The 20,445-nt window shown below is 38.2% G+C and overlaps 1 protein-coding gene across 1 annotated transcript in view; it reads left to right on the top strand.

Moving 5' to 3' along the window:
- The window catches only part of GRIK1 (glutamate ionotropic receptor kainate type subunit 1), a 378,577-nt gene that overhangs the window by 307,264 nt on the left and 50,868 nt on the right, over positions 1 to 20,445 (top strand). Inside the window, 2 exon segments of the mRNA XM_044913681.1 lie at positions 14,146 to 14,253; positions 16,580 to 16,624. Coding sequence (XP_044769616.1) covers positions 14,146 to 14,253; positions 16,580 to 16,624 — 153 coding nt within the window.

Here is a 20,445-nt window from a genome sequence, read left to right on the forward strand (position 1 = left end):
AGAAGAAGAAGAAGAAGAAGAAGAAGAAGAAGAAGAAGAAGAAGAAGGAAGAAAAGAAGAAGAAGAAGAAGAAGAAGAAGAAGAAGGAGAAGGAGAAGGAGAAGGAGAAGGAGAAGGAGAAGAAGAAGAAGAAGAAGAAGTCCAAACAAACAAAAAACAAAGAAAAATGCCTAAAAACTTGGTTTGGGGCCATGCTAGGGATTGATGCATATATCCCAAAAGAGGACCCGTGAGGTTAGTGTGACCCCAAGAATAATTATAGCAGCCAGGATCTTTGGGGGCATATCCAATTTTTCAGGGCAAGGACAGGCTTTGAAGAGACGCAATAGATTTCTTTTGCCCACAAGACACCAAAAGCATTCCCTCAGACGGGTTTGTGTTATTTCTAAAAATTTCCTAGAATATAGGAGTCTAGGATCCAATTACTATATGCCTAGTATAATAGGTTTTTACTATAACACTAGCAACTAGTGTTTCGCTAGACTAATACTACACTGAGAGCTGTAAGGGTATGCAGTTTTTCAAACCCTACTTGTCTTCTATGACTTCAGTGTCCATCTTCTCCTAAAAACTCTACCGACCATACTACCCATGGCTCACTTTTCCCAGCTATGGGAAACTGTTATCAGTGCCACTCATTTACTTTTTTAAAAGATTTATTTATTTATTTAAGAGAGAAAGAGAGAGAGAGCAGGTGGAGGGGCAGAGAGGGAGGGAGACAAGCAGACTCCACACTGAGTGGGGAGCCCCATGCAGGGCTCCACCCCAAGGCCCTGAGATCATGACCTGAGCTGAAATTAAGCGTCAGCGCTCAACCGACTGAGCCACCCAGGCACCCCTACTTACTTTTTAATTATATATTCCCTGCAAAAAGAGAGAGAGATAAAGACCTTAATCATCCAAATTTGAGCTCCTTTGGAACTAGAATCAGACTCCATGCTTGATGGCTCACTGGTATTGCTTGGTGCGATTATTCAGCAAACATGGGCAATATAGGGTCTATGGACAAACTTTGAGCCCTAGTTCAGTAATTCTCAAATTATAGTTTGTAAACCATCTTCATCAAAACCAAGTGGAGTGCTTATTAAAAAAATGCAGATCCCTGATTCCCACCTCAAACGTGTGTTCTGATGATTTTGTGCTCATTACAATTTGAGAACCACTATGTTAATATAATTAGTGATGGAGAAAAGCAGTTGTTGTTTTTTCTGACAAGCAGCATAAAGTGTTAAGATACAAAATTCAACAGAGTAAATTTGAGGATTTATTTGTCTTTGTTAAACGATTCATGAATCAGGCAACATCCCATCTAGCAAGTAGAGGGGCTCTCCAAGGAGTTGTACAAAATGGACAATTTTTATAGGAAGGAGGATGGGGCAAGAAAGATATAAGAAAAAGAAAGGACTGTTCCAGGCAAGGTCACTTTCCATCTGGGGGATGGTCCAAGGGGATCTTATCATGCCAATTACCTCATCTTCCTTTGGGGGAGGGAGAGGGCCCATGATACAAACTCATTGGCACCCATCAGAAAATTCCTGACTGACAGTTTAAGGTTTACATTCCTAGGGGAGGTTGAAACTACAATTATTTTAGATACTAAGCCCTGGTTTGGTGACTTGGCCTGGCCCAAGTAACAGCATTTTGGGCCTGTGGTTTTCTTTTTAAAAAAAGAAAGGCTCTGAGATGCAGTAAGGTTCATTGCAAAATGGTCTGTGAGTAATCATGTATCTGTGAGGAGAGTTAAGGAATTCTTAACTAGGTCAAGATAATAAAAGAAGTGAATTTTTATTGAGCTTCCATCTAACAATACTCTTTTAGATGCTTTGAAGCATTATCTCTTTTAATCTTTACAACAACTAGGAAAAGACAGTATTGATTTTTGCAAATGGCATTTGAAGAACTTAAGTAACTTGCCCAGAGTCACCCAGCTAATCAAAGATAGAGCCAGGATTCAAACCTATGTCATTTGATTCCAAAGTCAAGCTCTTCCTAATACATCATGTTAAAATTTGGTAACAATTAAAATTAACTATCATTATGTCTGAAACCATCTTGTTTACAATGCTGGGTTTATGACTAAACTTTGTGAACACTATGTGAAGACCAATGAAGAGCTTATTAGCAGTATGTTTTTGTTCTTTTTAAATACAATTTGTGATTTTTTTTTTTTTTTTGGTTAAGCTCATGAAAGCACATCAACTTACGATTTTATTAAATCCTCCTCTTTTACTTGAAAACTTTGTGTTTTCCATACATCTTTCTGAACTACAAATTGGTTTGGTCACATTGCCATGTGATGTGCCTTATAAAAGTCAAGGCATCAATGACATCTCAGAATAACAGCAAAGGAGGTATTTTTAGCTTGATGAACAGTGAGGAAGACAATATACTGAAGAGAAGGCAATCTGGGGGAAATCCAGGAAGAAGGCTCAAAGGGAGGAGACTCAGTGTGACTGAAGATAAAGGACTTTAAACACACTCCTCAGTCTTATGCAAAAGTTACCAACATTTATGGTATAAAGTCAATGAACAGCCACACACAAATAAATCCAAAATGGAAACCCTAGAAAGTAGGACCATCCTGGGCCTCATTTAATCCACTGGTCGGCAGGTAGAATAGGGTTCTAAAGGGCAGAAAAGGGAAGGAATGACAGGAAAATTAGAGACATTTCAACCAAACTAGTGTTAATACCAAGAGTTCAACATTTTCTAGACGTTCCCCTTGCTCTGCACCCTGACGGCCATTGGAATACCATGTGTAGATTCCAATTGCCCCAGGACGTCTAATCAAGGGAACTGCATGATAAAGGCTGATGGCTTCTTTTGGTCTCTAGTCAAGGTAACTGCATTTTCCAGCAGTGAGATATTGATCTTCAGGAAAGGCTGCTCTGTGCTCCATGAAAAAACTGAGAAGTAGGATACTGGAGGCCAGGTCAGAAGTTTTTGTCTTTCTAAATGAATGCAACAGATCCAAGTTGGGTCAATTTGGGCAACTCAAGCTTCAAACGTGCCACTGAGTTAGTGGGAAGTCAAGATTTTAGTGCTGATTTTCAATCTCATTTATCTTCCCATTTAAATTTTTTGTGTCTTAGCTTGAGAATGTCCATTCCTCATGACCCATGCAAAATCCAGTGTGAAGATTTAAATTGGGAGAAATTGGTCCACACCTCTTCATTTTCTTTCTCATGACCTTATCCATGGGAACAGTGTGGTGAAGGAGAGAGAATATGAGGTAGAATTGGTTCTGGATCCCTCCAGTGCATTTTACTAACTGTAGGGCCTCTTCTCTTCAGTAAAGTGGAAACACTTATTCTTACCTTATCTGGCTGCTGTAAGGATAAAATTAGATAATATACCTATAGCACTTAGTATTTGTCAATATATGACTTTATAAAGTTATCACATGACTTTCATACAAATATAAAGAAAGCATGTGCCAAAAATACATTTACCTTGGGGTGCCTGGGTGGCTCAGTTGGTTAAGTATCCAACTCTTGATTTCAGCTCAGGTCATGATCTCTGGGTTCTGGGATGGAGCCCAGCATCAGGCTCCCCACTCAGCAGGGGGTCTGCTCGAGGATTCTCCCTCCCCCTCTGCCCCTCCCCCACCTTAAACTATGTTCCCCCCCACGTCGCTCTCTCTCAAATAAGTAAATAAATCTTTTAAAAATATATACTTACCTTCACGAAGGAACTAGCAGGATGGTAAAGATGGTTTAAAGAATTAGAGCAACAATGATTATGTAATCCACTGGGAGAGGCTGAGTTACAGATAAAACTGATTATTGTCCTACAGAACAATAAAAACATAAACTTTGAGGTTATCCTTTATACCAGACATGAATTATTTGCATCTCCCTTGGATAAAAATCTACAAGTTAACATATAATTTCGTAGTCTTGACCTTAAACAATTGAAAATAGTAAAACAAGCAAAAGTACAATCACCTGGAGAATTAAATCTTCCTTGGGGGGGGCCTGTTAGACAATGATCCCATAGGACCTTAAAGGAGATGCAGTCATCCTTTTGCTTTATTTCCAAGTTTTAGACAATTTGTTCAGAAGTCCCCTTTTGTATCATAAATAATCTCCAGAGATTGTTCATATTACAAAACATCTGGTGTCATTGTGTTTGGACCTGATTAGTTTACACAGCAAGGTGTTAATCAACCATATAAGCCTCTTTGAACATGACCAGCAAATTCAGAGCTACTGTTTTTAAGCGACTACTCAGGCCAGAAAAGTAACTTTTATATGCAAATTTCTAAAGGAATCTCTGATTGCATTTTCAAGACATGTTTTTGTTGCTCTTATGGGCTCTTTTATTCCAAGGTGTATTCGTTTCTTATTGCCACTTAAATGAATCACCACAAACTTGGTGGTTTAAAACAACACAAATTTATTCTCTTAAAATTCTGAGGTCAGAAGTCTGACATGGTCTCAGGGGGGTAAATTCAAGGTGTCGTCAGGACTGGTTCCTTCTGGAAGCTCTACAGGAAAATCAGTTCCCTTGTTTTTTCCAGTTTCTGGAGATGTCCAATAATCCTTGCCCTGTGGACCCTTGCCTCTATTTTCAAAGCCAGCAATAGCTTTGCATTTTTCAGTCTCTTTCTCTCTGTCCCTCTGCTTCTGCCTATCTGACTTCTCCTGGGATCTTCTTATAAAGACCCTTGTGATGACATTGGACCCACCCAGATAATTTAGTATGATCTCCCCATTTTATGATCTTCAACTTGATCACATCTACAAAGCTCCTTTTGCGTATTTTAAGCTATGAAGATTAGGACATGGATACTTGGGAGGTGGGGGTGTTATTCTCCTTACCACACAAGGGTAAGAAACTAAATCCAAGAAATGCATCTGCACAGTATTCCTATAATACCTATCTATATTTTGGTGAATTTCTCTTTGAAGTACCCAACAGCTGATAGATTTCCTGACCTGTCAGGAAATGGCCTTCCTTATCACCTATAAGTATGAGATTCCATAAACCACAGAACAAAAAACAGACCAGTTTCCTGAGAGGGTTTCTGGCTCTTGGGTCTACAGATAAAGGAGAGTATATGTTCCTTAATGGTGGGTTTGCTATATCTGATTAAATGAGATTTATTCTCAAATGTAACAATCCTAGTATAACCTCATTTACACAACCAATTTGTCAAACTCTATCCTGGTAAAAACAGAAGACAGATATTTGTTGTCTTATGCAAATGACTACATTGCCATAAAATCTAGTGAGCTGTTACTGAATTCTGAGGCTTCAGGGAGAAGAAAAGACCATGTAAAAAATGTGTCATGTATAGGTTACTATGTTGAGGTTTGTAGATAAAGAAAGGACATCTTCACTCCTTTAAGAGGACATTTAAAACCATATCAGCAATACCTAAAGCCAAATAATCACACTTACATTTCTCTTCATCATTCATTTAATTTACTTAAGTCTTATACATCTGGACATTGGGTCAGCACTCTGCTTTCATAAGGTCTACTCTGAACCTACTAAAAAGAGTTCTAGAGATCCCAATTCAGTGCTCTGGTACAGTTCCAGTTGTCTAAGCAATGTCGCTTTAAGCTCCGAAGTCTGTACCCATGGCTCTATTTCTTAAAGTACCAATAGGTAAGAGAATCTGGCACCATTTTCCCATGAGGCTCTGAGACTGTCATTCTTTGACAAAGTCCCATTTTCCAGTCCATAGCTTATAGCAAAAACTTCAGACAAACATGAGGAGAAAGTAGAAACCACTTGTTGATGCTGGGAAAAAAAGTCTATCTGATCATGTTACATAGAAGGAAAGTTATAAACTTTATGTTTTCTTAAGAGAGACTAAGGACACCAAGACCAATTGAAAGAGAAAAAAATCCCACCAGTTTTACATTCATATAGTATTTGACATAACAGGATTCACAAGTTTAAAATATATATCTTATTAATAAAGCCATAAAAACTGAACAAACTTTGTCAAAATTTTAACACACATCTTTGCTTTTATTCAGAATTATCATGTTTGCATCAAGGCAACCAAATTCAATTCCCTCAAGTAGTATACACACTCATGCTCTTTTGTTCACTATACTTTTTCATAATTTGCTACATATTTTCTCTTTAGCGTATATACAAAAGTATAGCCCATTACTCTATATAAATGAGCATGCATAATGCAGCCCCATAGAGCCACATACAGCCTTTAAACATCTTTTTCAATGTGACAAAAAGAAGCATATTCATTACCATTACCCAAAGGACAGTTTCTCAACATATAAAAATAATAAGATATACAGAGATATACATGTATAAATGTACACACACATATACGGTGACCAATACATCAGTATTGTCTCTTATTGAGAAGCCATTTAGATACTCAAAGATTATCCATTAACTTAATTTATCATTAGCTCAAGGTCTTAAACTCAATAAGGAACTTGGAAATTGTTTAAACGGGTACATCACAAAGCATAAACTGTTGATTAAAAATTTTGTCAGAATCCTAATTCAATATAATTGCATACATAATTTTATATCTCCTTCATTTTAAATATTATGTAGCAATTCTAGCAATTCAATAAACCAGTATAAGAAATTTAAGATGTTCATGGGGTGCCTGGGTGGCTCAGTCAGTTAAGAGTCTGCCTTTGGCTCAGGTCATATTCCAGAGTCTGGCTCCCTGCTCAACAGAGAGTCTGCTTCTCCCTCCACCCGTCCCCACCACTTGTGCACTCTCTTTCTCAAATAAATAAGTAAAATCTTAAAAAAAAAAAAAAAAAAAGAAGAAGAAGAAGAAGTTTAAAAAGTTTTCGATTACCGACTCTCTGGCTTAAACTATAATTCAATACTGATAAAATTAGGGGAAAGAAATGTATTAATTTTTTTAGTTAATTTTTTTAAAAAATCCTTAAATGTAGTTAAAGGTACACTTTGATTATATGAACTCGGGTTTTTACATAAAAATGCTTCTGAGCTAGCAGTTTCTGAGAGTTTTTTTTAAGGGTAGCACATGAAATATAGTAAAACTTTAGTTTCTCTATATAATGGGAATCTGGGGTATATTAATATAAGTAATCAAAGAGGTAACCAAAAAAAAAGAAGCCCTTTTATTTGTAAGTTTTTATAATCTAATTTATTAATACTTTCTGGTTATAGGAATAAATTTCTCACTCACAGAATGAGGTAAAGAGGCTTTTCTCATTTCCAGACATAAGATATATTCTCTGAGGGTTGCAGCCTCAGTTCCACAATCTTAGCCATGAGTTGAAAGTAAACATAGAACACAAAAAAATCTTGGGCATGGAATTCAAGGGGTATTTCTCCTTTCCAGTGAACTTAAGATATATTCTTGCTCAGATAAAAGAAAAAGACTAACAAACCAGATTTTCAGTCATCTGTCACACTACTGACAGAGAAGTAGATTACTTTCTCTACATGACAGACCACCATGTAATCAGAACAAAATGCCAGATTCCAATTCAATGTTGTCACCAATAGAGAATGACTTTGTGGCCACATGCAAATCAGATTCTCATGTACATGTGTTCTCCTATGTTATTGAGACTAGACTAGCATTCAAATAACCACTAGTCCCTAGACTTGGTCACGACCAAAACCAAGATCTTCTGAGACACACAGTGCTCTCTTGACTATACAGTAGAGATGGCCCAGTGGTCAGAGACCAGACACAGGTCTACGGGTCCCTGCACCCAGTATAAAAATAGAAAGAGCCCAAACTATGAGTTAGGCAAGGTACTTACAGACTGAGACACTTGGGCAAAAATCAGTATCAAAATATAGAGTCAAAAGAAAAGAAATGAAAAGAACAAGAGAAATGAAGAGTCAGCAGAGGTAAAATCCATTACTGTTTGGGATTTGTGCCAGGACTGAGATAAAGAGGACTAAATAACCCATTAGTTTGGCTTTGGCAGGTGAGCTTATTTGGTCATCTTAGTAGAACCATCTCCAAACAGTCAAAGTATAATTTTAAGATAATTACAAATGTGACTAATACAAACATAAAGTGAGCAAGTGTTGAAGACACATTTAACTTTGAGGGAACGGGCAAGATGGTGAAGCTCATTCCAAGAAGATGTAGAGGAAAAGTAATTGTAGAGGCCACCTGGAAAATCAAAACTTGTTAACATGCCAGGGCAATAAAATTATAATTTGAAGGTTATCTTTTATATTAGACAGAAATTGCTTACATCTTATAGATTAACATTTTACAGAGTCTGGGAATTAAGATACATTTCCCTAGAGAATCAAGTCATCCTTGGGTGAGCCTCTTAGACAATGACCACTATGACAAAGTCCATGCAGTCTTTTTAATTTTTTTCCTTTATTCAAATTTTGGTAAGTTTCATTAACACATAGAATAGTCATTTAAAAATTTCTTTCTCTCATCTTAATCTAATTCAAAAGGAAACTAACCTTCGGGCTTACCATGAACTTTCTATTTACAATACTCTTACAAGAAAGCATAATTCCTTAATACATAAATGAAAATACTAGAAACCATTGTCCTTAAAAGATCATATCTACTAGAAAAGCACATCCTCTCCTGCTCTCAAAAAGGAAGTTTCTTTCAATAAGAAAGAATTTATTCCCCATGGTAAATGGGAATGGCTGTGTCAGGGAAAATTCTAAGAAAGGAGAAAATGAATAAAAGCAATCATTTTAATAAAATGAACTTAAAAGTTGACTATTACAAGAGCCTAGAGTTAGGTATTAACCACTTACTTCCTCAAAATTAAAACATATATATATGTATATATATATATTTGGACAGTAAAATTATCTTGAGAAAGAGCATACAAGTAAGACATTAATGAAAACTTTTGTTTTTCTTCTTTCAGCTCTTGATTTCTGTCTCTTGGCCATCACATAATATGCCTGATAAGAGAAAAGAAAAAAGTCACACCATTTGATTCACTTGCCATTAGACAATTGTTGTCAAGAGGTCTTATGCAGGGTAGAAATTAAAGCCATTTCCTAAAATAGGGACAATAGTTTAAGTATTGTTTTCAGTTAAGTATCCTATAATTGTCCCCTGTGCAAATGCTTCTACATAAGGCAAATTGTAATTATGACTAATATAATTATATATCATTTCTAAATTGTATCTGCTTCAGCCTTGCCCCAGAAAATGGATTCCTTATGGATCTTATTCCTCATATCCAGGAGTTAATCATTGTCTATTCACCTTAATCAATAATACATTGGTAATTAATAAATGCTAATCAACAGTTAGTTTGGAAAACAAAACAAAGAACATAGAAATGCTCATCAGTGGATGGGAGGCAGGAAGACAAGGCAGTTGTGTCAGTAAGAGAAGCTTGACTTTGAAGGTCAAAAGATATTTCAGTTCAGTAAAGAACCAGGCAGGGAGTCTTTGTAGATATTTGAGGCAGGGAAGGAAGCATTGTTAAAGCATGAAAAAGGAACTTTTTTGCCACTTGGATGAGCAGGGAGGAGAAGCGAGAAGTGGGAATTACACTGCACCAGTGACTGGAACACTAAATTCAAGAATCAAACCAACGCAACAGAGTCCAAACAAAGGGACACAATAGACACACTTAGTGGAAATGAAATTGGATTTCTGAACTGGATTTTAAGACCCTGCTATGAGCTATATGCTACGTCAAGAGATAAATGTTACCAATTCTGCCCATTTTCAGAGAGCTCCATAAACTCTGGACAATGTATCGAATTGACTCACAGCATGACCCCCAAAAAGGAATAGTTGCTTGTAGAAAAAAGCTTTCTGAAAATCCTGTAGAACTTTAATGAAGAAAACTACCTCCTTCCACATAGATCAAGAGGGTTAAAACTGCACATTTTGAGAAGCATGAAGAACGGGCCTGAAAACTGATTGAGTCCAAAGCCCTAGCACAGTACAGATTTCCACCCAACTGAAGTCTTAGACAAATTGTCTTCCACTCTCAGGTAGATGCTATGACACGAATGCAGAAGTTTATTTAGTGACTCTCATTTACCCCACCAATCCATGAAACCAGCCTTTGCCTTGCAAAATAAAAAGTGACCAGAGTACAAAAAGTAGGATTGGGATATAGTGGGGAGGAAAAGAAGATTGCAATGCCAGGAGGTATACCTAACTATACAGAGAAGACTCTCCCTACTTGCATTCAATATTGATTTTTTTGGCCCCAGTGCAGAGAATATGATTACCTGTATTTCAGCAAGTGTAACAACAGGTGTTACTGTCAACTGTAAAAATATGCCATCTTTTTTTTAAAGCTGGTGCTAGCATTTGGCATTATGAGTTCCCTTGGCAATAAACTCTGGAGGCAAAGTTCAAGGGTCTGAAGGATTTCTTATGTGTTATTGCACTGGAATAACTCACATCTAGTCTGGCCATGTAGATGGCTTAGATGAGAGCTGAAGGCTTCTTGTGTCCACATATCATTTCCTGATATGAATTTGACTTCCAGCATTATCAAGTGATAAAATTTACTTCTGACATGATTTCCATTCCATCTGCACGGTAGCCAAAAAATATGTCTGGGTTAATTGTGTTGGACCCTGATAATTAAGTTGATCCCATTCATTATTCTGTCTGTAAGAACTTTAATGGCAATGCTTTCTTCATGAAACTGGCCACCCTGCTGGGGAAGTATTTCTATTAATACTTAATGGTGTGCAAGTTGGTGGGACAGGGAGATGGAGGATAGTGCTATCCCTATGTTCATATGTGGGCATGTGAATATGTTTCATTTTGTTCTGTGAGAACTACCTGCTAACCAATCCTCTGCTTGCAATCTTGATCTTTGAGTCATCCTCCCCTAGTTCTGCTAAAATGATCTCCCTAGAGTGCGCATCTGCCCATGATACTCCCAGGCTTAAAACATTCTGATGATTCCCATGTGTCTATCGAGCAAAGTCCATGCAAAGTAGCACAATTCATAACACCCTTAAGAACAAGTGTCCACCTGTCTCCTTCCTAGGCCCATTTCTCATCATTCCTTATCTTGGATTGTGGATCCATGGCAGACATAACTTATTCTATATTTCATGCTTTTTACTCAGGCTGTAAATCTTTGCTTGGCCAATTTTTTTTTTAATCTTTCTTTTTAAGATTATTTATTTATTTGTTTGAGAGAGAAAGAGTAAGCGAGAGAGAGAGAAGGAGCAGGGGGAAGGGGTAGAGGGAGAAGCAGAAGCCCCGCTCAGTGAGCCCAACTCGGGGCTTGATCCTGTGACTCTGGGATAACTGACTTAACTGACTGAGCCACCCAGGTGCCCCTGCGTAGCCAATTTCTCATCCTTTGAGAGCTTAGGCATTCCTTCCTGTAGGAGTCTTTTTGCTGAGGCTTTCCTTCTGGGCAGTTGGGATAAGTACTTCTTTCTATGCTTCTTTCTTTTTTTTTTTTCATGTTTTTATTTTTTATTTTTTTTATTTTATTATGTTATGTTAATCACCATACATTACATCATTAGTTTTTGATGTAGTGTTCCATGATTCATTGTTTGCATATAACACCCAGTGCTCCATGCAGTACGTGCCCTCTTTAATACCCATCACCAGGATAACTCATCCCCCGAACCCCCCTCCCCTCTAGAACCCTCAGTTTGTTTCTCAGGGTCCATAGTCTCTCATGGTTTGTCTCCCGCTCTGATTTACCCCCTTCATTTTTCCCTTCCTACTATCTTCTTTTTTTTTAACATATAATATATTATTTGTTTCAGAGGTACAGACTTCTTTCTTCAATAACTATGTGCAAATCTTTATCCTCACACCCGTAGTGCTTCGTTGAAGTACATTAATGTTCTTGTTCCTACTAAACCGTAAACTACTAGGTGCTATATTCTAAGATAGCTTCTGGCACAGAGAAGATAAGAACCAGCAGTGCCAATGGTGTTAAATCCTTGTCCAAAGGCTGGAGAAGACCAATGTCTCAGCTCAGTCAGTCAGACAGAGCATATTTTCCCTTCCTCTGCCTCTTTGTTCTAGTCAGTCCCTCAGTGTATTAGATAATGCCCACTCACATTAAGGGAGGAGATCTTCTTTGTTCAGTCTACTGATTCAAATGGAAACACTGTCACAGATATATCCAGAGATAGTGTTTAACCAGATAACTGAACATCCCATGACCCAGTCAAGTTGACATGAAATTAACCATCACAACCTCGAATGTAAAGTCAAGGTTTAGACTAATTTGTAGGCAGCATGAATTCATTATGTGCTTTACGTGCTGGGGGAAATTGCATGAGTATGAAAATTGTATTTTGGGACAATGAATCTGATGTTGGCTTGTAAAATGAAATACAGAAGAGATCAGAAAAAACTACACATGTGAGTCCTGACATGTGAGGTAATAAAAGTCAAACTCCAGAGTTTGTGGGAATGTGGGAAGGAAAATAAAAGATAGTTGTCAAAATAATCCTTGTTTAAGTTTTCAGTGCTTTCAGTGAGTTAAGGATTGTGTGAAGTGCCATTTAAATCTCACAGAAACCCTGCATGGGTCAGACACTGAAATCTGAGACAACCCAAGTTCAGGTTAAGTCTCGTGCCTGAAGTCATACTTCAGAGATTCAAACCCAGCTCTGTGATAAACTCATACTCTTTCCACTGTGTTGTTCTGCCTCTTGGCCAAATGGGTAAATCAGTCAACAGGTGCACATCGTGTAGACATGGCAGATATATCTTTCAGGATTTTCTTCACGTTTTACAAATGTCCAGTCATTTTGGTAAAGTCAGGAGAGAGAAAAACAGCTAGGTAGATACAAAGGACTGAGTTCCCCTGTATCTTCATTTGTAAGTCAACTCAATATTAGAACAAGACTGCCAAAAAAATCACCTAGAGATCGAAGCTCAAGAAACTCCAGGGCCACTGTTTTTTATTTAATGAAACACCAAAGATGTCCAGTGTGAGTTCTGTGAAGGGGAGACTACTGTGGTTTTTAGTTCTTAACATGATGTGGATATACATGTGGCAGGCAGAATAATGGCTCCCCTAAAAGATACCCATGTCTTATTCCCTAGAACATGTAAATGTTATCTTTTATGGCAAAAAAAAAAAAAGGACACCACATATATAATTAAATTAAGGATTTTTGAGATGGGGCAAGTATCCTGGATTATCTACATGAGCCCTAAATGCTACCACATGTATAAGATGGCATTATACAGGGCGCCTGGGTGGCTCAGTTGGTTAAGCGACTGCCTTCGGCTCAGGTCATGATCCTGGAGTCCCGGGATCGAGTCCCGCGTCTGGCTCCCTGCTCGGTAGGGAGTCTGCTTCTCCCTCTGACCCTCCCCCCTCTCATGTTCTCTGTCTCTCACTCTCTCTCATATAAATAAATAAAATCTTAAAAAAAAAAAAAGATGGCATTATACATCACATGTATAAGACATCTTATAAGAAACAAGTAGAGAGATGGCACAGAAGAGGATAAGGCAATGTGACCACAGAGGCAGAGACAGGAGAGATACCACCACAGGACAAGGATTGCTGGCAGCCACCAGAAGCATGAAGACTCAAGGAACAGAGTCTCCCATGAGTCTCCATGAGGGAGCACGGTCCTGTTGACACTTTGATTTTGTCCAGTGTTACTGATTTTGGACATCTACTCCTGGCCTCCAGAACTATGAGAGAATAAATTTCTGTTGTTTTAAGTCACCCCACTCGGTGATAATTTGCTACAGCAGCTACAGGAAACTAATATAGTGGCCAAATGACACTGGAAGGCCTAAATCCCAAACACCTTAAAAATTCAGTAATACATCGCTGGATTATATCCTTTTCACAGAGGAAAAGAGTGGGGGAGGGCATACTTCCCCTGGGCAATACCTTAAAAGGGACTTGACTTGACCTTGGAGAACAGAATATTATGGCTTCCCAGACTTTGTTTACTCCATGTGCAGACTATTTTACAGTCATTCCTTCCATACTGCCCATTTAAATTGTCTCTGTCACAGATTTGACGGATGGTAGATGTTAGAACTGACAAAATAAATGAGAGCTAATAAAACAGGGAAGTGTTCTTTCATCGAGCTACTGAAGCAATGCAATGCTTTCTAACACCACGATGAAACCAAATAATTGGATACCGTGATGAATTTGAGGTATTATAATTTGATGGTGTTAGGATTATGATAAGTGTGAAACCGTAATGCCATGTTCCTTTTGTCCGTAGGCTCGGTGGGATGGCCTGACTGGGCGTATCACCTTCAATAAAACCGATGGCTTGAGGAAGGATTTTGATCTGGACATTATTAGTCTCAAAGAGGAAGGAACGGAAAAGGTAACCGTCTCAATAATAAATTTAAGAATAAAATAAAGAGCACTGTTCATGATTCTCTTAGCAAGTTCATTTATGGCCAGTTTTCTAGCTCTCTCTCCCTACTCTGCTGATAGATGCTGACATGCTAGATTCTGAAATTGTATGTTATTAATAGCAATACTAACATTCATCTAGTGCTCAGTTTATACAGCAAGCATGATTACAGTATTAAATACGTATGGCCCTACGAGTGGGCTGTCGTTAGCCCCGCCTCTCAAAGGTTTTAAGAAATTGTGTTTAGACTTGGAAAACAAGGAGTTTGTCAATGATTTATCTATGGAATGGCATCCACGTTTTACTCAGAAATGAATTTTAATTGCACTTGAGATTGACAGAGGGATAGACTAAAGTAGGAGAGAAAGGGCTTACTGGCTCTTTGATTTTAGGAGGAAATAGGCCCCCAAAAATGCATTTTCATGCTGGGTTCTAATCTTAAGATTATTTTAGTTGTAATTTTCAATCTCTCAAAGTTCCAAGTCCCATATGAGCTCATTTAGAGTAATGCAAATGTGGACTATTTAGATTAATAATAATAATAATAATAATAATAATAATAAAAAGAATTTGGCTTCTCAGTGTATTTTATTATACCAATTTTATTATTCAGTTATGTACTGGAATTAATTAACACTTATATTGTGAAGATTTTTGCCCTTTAGGATCTTAAAGAAAAAAAGGTTTTGAAACCTCCAAAACAGTCATCTGGAAATCAAAACTCTGTAATCCAACATTTTTTTTCTCACTGTAGTGCATAGGAAGGTATGTTTCCTGTAGAAAAGTGCCTTTGGGAACCAGTTACTTACTAACTGAAATGTTTGGGTTGATCTTTAAAATGAGATAAGATTTCCATTTCTGTTCTGTTGCTTTTGGTAACTGAGACATATATTTTTTTTAAGGTCCTGACTAGGCCCCATCCCCAAATAGCCTAATTAAAACAAACAAAGATTAATTAGGCTGCATATAATAGATGGTGACCACTGGTGTGGAAATGTTTGAGAAAAATTATTAGTTTGCAGCTTTGAGGGTACACATTTTGAAAATGCCCTCTCTTCCTGTCTCTGTCTCTCTGCCTCTCTCTCTCTGTCTCTCTGTCTTTCTCTCTCTGGCTTTCTCTGGCTCTCTCTCTCTCTGTCCCTCTGTCTGTCTCTCTCTACTTGTCTCTCTCTGTCTCTCCCTCTCTATCTCCCTGACTCTCTCTGTCTTTCTGTCTCTCTGTCTGTCTCTCTGGGGTCTCTTCCCTCGGATTTGCTGGTTTGTTAGTTTAACGTGTCTGGCAGAGCACAAGGCACCCACCTTGCCTCCATCGAGGCTGTGGGCACAAAAGAAAAGAAAAGAATACTTTTAGGCACAGAAAGCCTCTAATGGCTGTTTTTAAAAAATGTCTGCTCCTCTGTGCATGCCTCTCTCCCCCCTCCACTCTGTTAATGTATAGAACTGAAAGGGGAAGAAAAGCTGTTAAGGAAGCATCGTTCTGGCTCCAGCGTGTGATGAAAGAGATGGAACCATCTTTCTGCCTTCACAGCTATTTATATGCGGCAATATTATGCCCACTCCATTGGTGTTTTTCCATCACAGGCAAAATCAAGTTAGATGAAAGTGTTTTCTCAATTTGTTTCTTATCTCTTCATTGTTTGCAATAACTTTTCTTTCTTCAGGTGACTTGGGCTCCATTCCTGGAAGGAATGACTGGGCCTTAAGGCAATGGGGAAGCCAGCCCATCTCTCTCAGGAGGAACGGGAGGAGATGCCCAATCTTTTCATGTCAACCTCTCACGGGGTCCACAGAGAAAATTGTTAGAAAAAGCCCACTTTTCACTTCCACTCAAGTTTCTACTGCCTGGAGACCCATAATCAAAGAACATGTCATCAAGCATAGCGTGTTTTCTTCTTGCTTAGCAATAGCGTGTGTGCATGCGTGTGTGGATTGACTGTGCTTGTGAAAATACCTTGAACAGGCCTTCTTAAAGAATGATGAAAGCCCTTTCACTCTGCAGCAAAGCTGTGCATATTAAAAATATCTTTATATGATTTTTTTTTTTTTTTGGTGTGCGAAAGGGAAAGTGAACATCAGGATGTACTACCAAGTGGAAGTAACTTCTGTGGGACCCCATACTTAATTCATCTCTTTACTGTAGCTGTGTTCAGGCTTTATGTTGAATTAATGTGCAAGATTCCAAACTGTGGGTGGGGAATGTAACATACTGAGCACTCACACACCTTAATACCTTCTGGGTTCCATGCTCCATTTTAATTAAGTACTATTTTTATTTTTCCCTCTGAAAACCAAGGCTGCTGGCGAAGTGTCTAAACACTTATATAAAGTGTGGAAGAAGGTTTGTACTTGGACAAAAACTGCAGGAGCTCTGGGGGGTGGGGTGGGGAATATCAGAGGAGAAGCCTGCACCTTTCTGGTTTTGCCAGACCGGTAGATCTCTAATTGCAGTTTAGAGATGATAGTCTATATAAAGGGAGAACGGGGTGATTGAATATGTTGTCTCTTAACAACATGACCCATGAATTGAAAACAGGCTTGAGGTGGATTAAATAATGATGGATTAAGTATTTCCCTCTAGATTATTTTTGTTTCTCCCAGGCAGGATCAGTCCTGGTTAGCACTGAAAGTAGGTTATTGCAACAGAAGCAGACACTGGTCCATTTATATTCTTTCTCAAATCACTAAATATTTTCCCTAAGAGGCATGAAAACAATAGATTTGACCCATCAGACTAGTCAAATAGGCTAAGACTGAGAAGGCTAGGATAAGACATCTCCCTCAATGTCACCACCATAAAATAGGAGCCATTTTCAGAAATTCCATTCCCTTAGGAGGTATCTTTGTTTTGCGTAGGATCTTTGTCAGTGTATATTGTCTGGCAATTTGTTTCAGAACCAGTTTCCAGAAGACAAAAACATTAGAGACTCTGGAAGGGAAATGAGATTATCTTGTAAATTCTAACACCTCCTATTTCATAGTTTATTGTACAGTATCATGTTGTCAAAGAATGCGCACAGATTTAATGTAAAAGCAAATGTTAGACATTAAAAACATTTGGATCAGGAAAATGTCCCAGTGATGTGCAAACATTGTCTTTCATTTTCTCTCTCTCTCTAAACCTAATTGCTAAAATATCTAATGATCAACGGATGCAACTTGAATTACTTCAGGTTGTTCAATTTGAATGGTTTTGTCAGTTTCACTTTTATCTTGCAAATTATCGGTTAAGTCATGGAAAGTGTAAACAGTTTCCCCCTGTGGTCCAAAAGCTTGATTCTCTCTTGGTAGTACTCAGTAGATGAGTTCAAAAATGTCGTTTGAAGTTTTAAAAATGTAAGTTTAATAACCTTGTTTTAATCTTCCAATGAATCAGGCTACCAAAGGCAAAGAGAAGGCAATCTCGTTTCCTCACTGCTAATAAATAGATGAACCTAACTGGGGCCCGGAAAGAAGCTTATTCCACTAATCCAGCTTGAGACTCCAGGCACTCTTTGCAATGTTGAATTAATTCAAACCAAATATCCTAGGGAATGGAATCCAAACTCTGAAATGACACACAAGGGAGGGGAATGCCCTCTATTTGTCACTAAACTGCAGTAATCACCCCCCCCAACACAAAATTCCCAGAGATGCAACACCATGCCTCTGTACCTCTTCCTTTCTGCTGACCTATCATTCCCCACATTGTAAGCTGCATATACTGTGGTGTGCTGTTTTGTGTTATGACTGATCATCAACAATTTACAGTAACCTGAGCGCTAGCATGTGAGACCTATTGTCCCTTTCCAACAAGACTAAGATTCAAATTCCAGAAGCTCTTTGAATGCTGACCTCCAAAAGAGGATGTAGCCATCTTTCCAAAATCTGTCACTAAAATATGTGTTCATAAGTCTTATGATACAAGAAACAGACAAGTCTTTTATTTTCTTTCCTAAATACTTGATATTTCACTCAGCAATTTTGGATTTTGACTTTATGTGGATCACTCTGTAGGTTTGGAAAATGGATACTAGTCACTCTCTGAACACCCTTTTGTTGTGTCGCTTTTTAAAAAAAGTTTGCTTAATGTCATTTGGGCACTCATTTTCAGAAGCTTCCCTTGGTTGTCCTAGATAATAAATGGCTGCTCCCGCATGGCCGTTTACAAAGTGAAAGAAGGCAGGACCAGACAATTTAGCTCTTGAGTGTTCCTCCCCACGAATAATTGATCCACCCTCTGCTACTTCTCACTGGTAAATTACTGTGTTTGCTTTGGCTCTACGGTTTGAAAATTGAGGTTCTGCTTCCTGGAGGCACTCCTCCAAGGTCAGAGAACAAGACTGAAATGCTAAATATCTAGGCATCTGGTTAACTGTATCCCTCCCTCCAATACACATGACTCATGAAATCTTGCTTTTTTTGAAACAGACATTCATTTGCTGATGTGTCCATTTAATTAATAGGTAAAGCCAATTGACTACTTAGCTTCAAAACACACACACACACACACACACATACACACACAACTTCTGTTTTGCTGATTAAACAATTTGAAAACAGAAGGCTGTGGTCATTCAAACTGCATATGTATACTGTCCACTTCCCAGGAATAATCTGGGAATAACCTTGATACTCTTTTAGTCCAGATTTGAAGGGACCTCTGTTACAGAGATAGTAGAAAAAAATATTCTCCCTTTTCTCATTTCATGGAAGAAATTTCACATTGAATGGGACTCTGGGACTCAGTTGATTAGAAATGCTGTAGCAATGATATTTGACCTCCTCACTTTTGGTTGGGCTGGTAAAAGAAATAAAAGCCAGACATTAAGCTGTGGAGTGCATTTGTCTACAGTTTCAAGTTTGTACATTAAAGAGAATGATATTGTGAGGCCATTCAACACTGCCATTTTCAAATATTAGTATAGTTCCTTCAAACACACACTTGACATTAATAGAAATTAGTTAAAGAGAACACATTCCATTACTTAACAAACTGGCTACAAACACAGTTATTTTCTCCACTTTCCAATACTTAATTAAAAGTTAGGTTCCATTCACCCCAGTGCCTAAGTCAAGTTTTAATTAGAAGTATAGCCACAGCCCAATTTACACACAGCCTTCGTTGAGTTAGAAGTCAATTGCTCACAACCTAAAGCATAGCTTTGGATGAAAACCAACAGACTCCAGGCATGTTTAGCCTGAGTTATGTTTCCTAAAAAAAAAAAAAAGCGTCTTTGCCTCAAAAAAGTGGAAGAAGAGGTACACATTGAGAAGAAGAGAAAAAGTTGTCCCCCTTTCCTGGGTTTAAAGCCAACCAAAGAAATCCAAAGATTCTTCAGTTCACAGATGTTGTGTGCATTGCGTGAGTTCTACGACAGATATCGCCCTTGATGGTGGAAAGACTGAATGGTTATTAAAGGTGCTGTCCCATATTCCAAGCCCGTATCTAGTAACCTCATTACAGATAGGCTCAAAACACTTCCAAATGCAAACACTACCTCCAATCCCCCATTTACCTAGACCAGTCTCCTTATTTCATTGGCCAACTAACTCTTACTAAGTGTAGAAAGAAAACAGTGACATTGAAATAGTTCACAGTGATGTGTGGATGTGTGATAGTCCTTGAAACTTCCTCAAAAAATTTACATGTCTAAAAAGAGTATTTATCAAGCCAAATGAATTTCCGCTGCTCTATTTAGGCAATAAATCAAAGTAAAGAAATAGAAAAGGAAAGAAGAGGCCTAACATTCCCACTGGTGATATTTTATTTAATCATCAGAAAAGCCCTCCTTCCTCCATTTTGCTGATAAGGAATTGAGGCACAGCAGGGTTAATGAACTTGCCCAGGGTCACACTGCTGGGACATTGCAAAGCTAGGATCTGGACAAAAGTGTCTGTAAAGCTTATATTCTGCCCAGGCAGGCAATGTCCTCCCATTGGGAGAATATATTCAGGGATCAAACATAGGTCTACCCAGTCCATCCCAGAGTCTGTCCAAGTGTTAGTGATCCTCAGTTGCCCCTGTAGTTCATGGCTCCTCTACTTTATCTGCCTCTAAATTAAAATAAATAAACAAACAAACAAATAAATAAATATTTCCCTCACAATCCAAATTCTTTTACAACAGGGCAAGCTTGAAGAAGTTACTGGGGCAGTCATTTGAATGCCCTTTATTATCAA

The sequence above is a fragment of the Neomonachus schauinslandi genome, chromosome 1 (assembly GCF_002201575.2).
Source record: "Neomonachus schauinslandi chromosome 1, ASM220157v2, whole genome shotgun sequence".
NCBI lineage: Eukaryota > Metazoa > Chordata > Mammalia > Carnivora > Phocidae > Neomonachus > Neomonachus schauinslandi.